The sequence below is a fragment of the Castanea sativa genome, chromosome 11 (assembly GCF_040712315.1).
Source record: "Castanea sativa cultivar Marrone di Chiusa Pesio chromosome 11, ASM4071231v1".
Taxonomy (NCBI): Eukaryota; Viridiplantae; Streptophyta; class Magnoliopsida; order Fagales; family Fagaceae; genus Castanea; species Castanea sativa.
In genome coordinates this window covers 21,081,207-21,084,416 of record NC_134023.1, presented here as the reverse complement: position 1 = coordinate 21,084,416, position 3,210 = coordinate 21,081,207, and the positions used below count along the sequence as shown (strand labels likewise).

Here is a 3,210-nt window from a genome sequence, read left to right as displayed (position 1 = left end):
ACTGTTCATTTATCTGGCTGTTTCCTTGGTAGCTGTCAGTGTGGCCTTAATCAGAGAAGACGACAAGGTTCAACGGCCCGTGTACTACGCGAGCAAGGCATTGCATGGTACAGAAGAGAGATATCCCCCCATGGAAAAACTTGCCTTCGCTTTGGTCATGGCGGCCCGTAAACTCAAGCCATATTTCCAAGCCCATACGATAGTCATCCTAACTGACAAACCTTTATGATGAGCAATGGGCAGCCCTGCAGCCGCCAGAAGAATGGCATTGTGGTCAATAGAATTAAGCGAATTTGACATACAATATCGCCCCTGCATCGCCATCAAGGGACAAGTGGTTGTCAACTTGATTGCGGAGTTCACCAGCGCGGAAGGCAAAGAGAAAAGAAGTCCCCAATGGATCGTTTTCAAGGACGGGTCGACCAACAAGAAGGCTGGAGGGGTAGGGGTCGTACTTAAATCTCCAAAAGGCGACGAGCTCAAATGTATGATTCGCCTCGATTTTCCTACAACTAACAATGAAGTTGAGTACGAAGCCCTGATAGCAGGTTTAGACCTTGCCCAAGTTGTAGAGACTGCGAACGTAGTTGTTCACTACGACTTCCAGGTCGTTACAAGCCAAGTAAACGTTGAGTACAAGTGCAACGACGAAAAAATGAAGAAGTATTGGGAGCAGGTGAGAAAGAGGATAGATGGGCTGCAAGCCAAAATAGTCCAAATTCCAAGAGGAGAAAATGAACATGCCGACCGTCTTTCCAAAGCCACATCTACGGAGTCTATGATCACCATTGACAAGGTACTTTCTTTTACTCAGCCCTCACCATTAATAGACATTGTCAACATACAGGAAATTGGTTCCGAAAACAATTGGACCACCCCCTTGATCTCCTACTTAAAAGATGGCATGCTACCCAAGGAGAAGGAGGCCGCAAGGAAGCTGAAGGAAACAATTTGACAACGACTCCTTCCGAGCCTTCTGTCTAGAGTTAGGAATCAAGAACCATTATTCCTCCCCAACCCATCCTCAAGCAAATGGACAAGTTGAAGTCACCAACCGATCCTTGCTTCGAATCATCAAGACTCGGCTCGAAGGGGCAAAGGGCATATGGCCTGAGATGCTACCCAGCATGTTATGGGCATACAGAACGACAGTACGAACCCCTATAGGAGAAACCCCTTTCGAGCTGACATACGGAAATGAAGCGGTCATTCCAGCCGAAATAGGACTCATGAGTTATAGGGTGGACAATCACGACGAGGGAAAAAATGATCAAGAGCTCCATTTACAACTGGATCTAATTGACGAGGTAAGGGCGGTGGCTGAGCAGAGACTTGCACGATACTAGGACCTCGTGGCCAAGCACTACAACTCCCGAGTCAAGCACCGAGACTTCAAAGTCGGAGACCTTGTTTTAAGGAAAGTAATAGGCGCAGCCAGAGATCCCACACAAGGAAAGCTTGGCCCAAACTGGGAAGGACCCTACAAGATTATATCATGGCTAAGAAAGGGCACCTATCAATTAGAAACTCTTGACGGGCAGAAGCTACGACACCCATGAAACGCCGAGCACCTCAGAAAGTACTACCAGTAGAAGATAGCAAGCAGAACACTACTCCTCATTACCAGTTTATGTTCTTTAATTATTTGTCCTAGCTTATTCTTATCTACAGTATATTTTAAGCCCAAAGGGCTGAAAGTTTATCTTTCCTTTTTGAACGAAATTTTACTTATGCATTCATCGTAATAAGAGGAGGTTTACTCAGAAACGACTAGTAAGTTTATTATGTCTTGAAGAAAACAACAAGTCCTCTACAACTAAGTCCACAAAGTGGACGACCTACAACTAAGTCCACAAATTGGACGACCTTATGGCCAAGTCCACAAAGTGGACGACCTTACAACTAAGTCCACAAAGTGGACGACCTTACAACTAAGTCCACAAATTGGACGACCTACAACTAAGTCCACAAATTGGAAGACCTTATATCTAAGTACAAAGAGTGGATGACTTTATTGCTCTTCCCACCAAATCACTAAATACATAAAGTGCACGGGTAACAAAGTGCTGATTTGACCTCTTTATTGAGCGTTATACTTAACTCGTCACTTACCCATGTCAGAACTGTCACTTACCTATATCAGAAGGTGAAGTTGACGCCGCCATGTACAAAGTGACGTGTATATAGCAAACATCCAAAAACAGGTTGTTAATTAAAAGAAAAGCTCACGGCACCAAAATGTGACGGATATATTGCATACAATAGTCAATACCATCGCTCATGAAGCTGACGGTTCGATAAAGCAGCTCAAAGTCCGAGTTAAAAGGATGTTGACGCCGTAAAGGCTGACGTCGTAAAGGATTGATAAGCACAAGATTAAAATTTTAAAGATAAGAATGGACAGGTTGACGTCGTTTTTTCACTTTAAAATAATTAAACCAACGTCGTCATCTATAGGTGACGAAATCATTACGAGCAAATGATTTTAACATAAAAAGAGAGAAACGTGCTTTAAACATAAGGCAAAATATTAAGATTGACACAAACAATGTCTTTACAAAAGCCCAGAAAAATGGGCGTCAAGTATTACAGTTCGTCTACACTTCTCCTTAAAAAAAAAAGGAGAAAAAGAAGGGGCGAAATGTACTAGGGTTCATGCAGTTGGGGGATCTTGAGACCTTTTGTCATCGTCAACGACCAAGGGCTGGATGCAAGGAATAGAAGGGCTGACAGCACATAGGTCATTGCCAGAAGGATTCGCTGGAGTTAAGCTGACGGGCTGGTCTACGGCTGGCTGAGCAAGGACAACGCTATCATCCCTCTGATTAGCATCGTCACCTTCCTTATTGACGATGTCTCCTGCGGGTGTTGATGGGATAGACTCGTCCATGGAAACCTTTGATAAATCCAAGTCAGGATAAATGGATTTCACTTGCTTTAAGCAATCCTCAAACCCGTCCCCGTAGTAGGCAGCATAGGCGTCAATGAAAGATGACGAGTCCTTAAACTCCGTCACCGCGTCATTCCTAGCCGTTTCCACCTGGACTAGGATGGACTTCAGCTTTTTCTCCGCCGTCAACTTAGCCTCTTCTTTCAGTTTCCATCGACGGCTTTCCTCCACCAGTTTCTCCTTGAAATCCTTTAGCTTCGTGCCCAAGATACGGTTTGCATCCTTGTATTGCGCTTGACCGTCAGCCAGATACTTGATGC

The 3,210-nt window shown here is 44.5% G+C and overlaps 1 protein-coding gene across 1 annotated transcript; it reads left to right on the top strand.

Annotated features, from left to right (window-relative positions):
* Nucleotides 1-235: 235 nt before the first annotated feature.
* Nucleotides 236-955, top strand: LOC142616211 (uncharacterized). The gene has a single exon (XM_075789096.1). It carries the CDS (start codon nucleotides 236-238, stop codon nucleotides 953-955), a length of 720 nt encoding a protein of 239 aa, XP_075645211.1.
* Nucleotides 956-3,210: the final 2,255 nt, after the last annotated feature.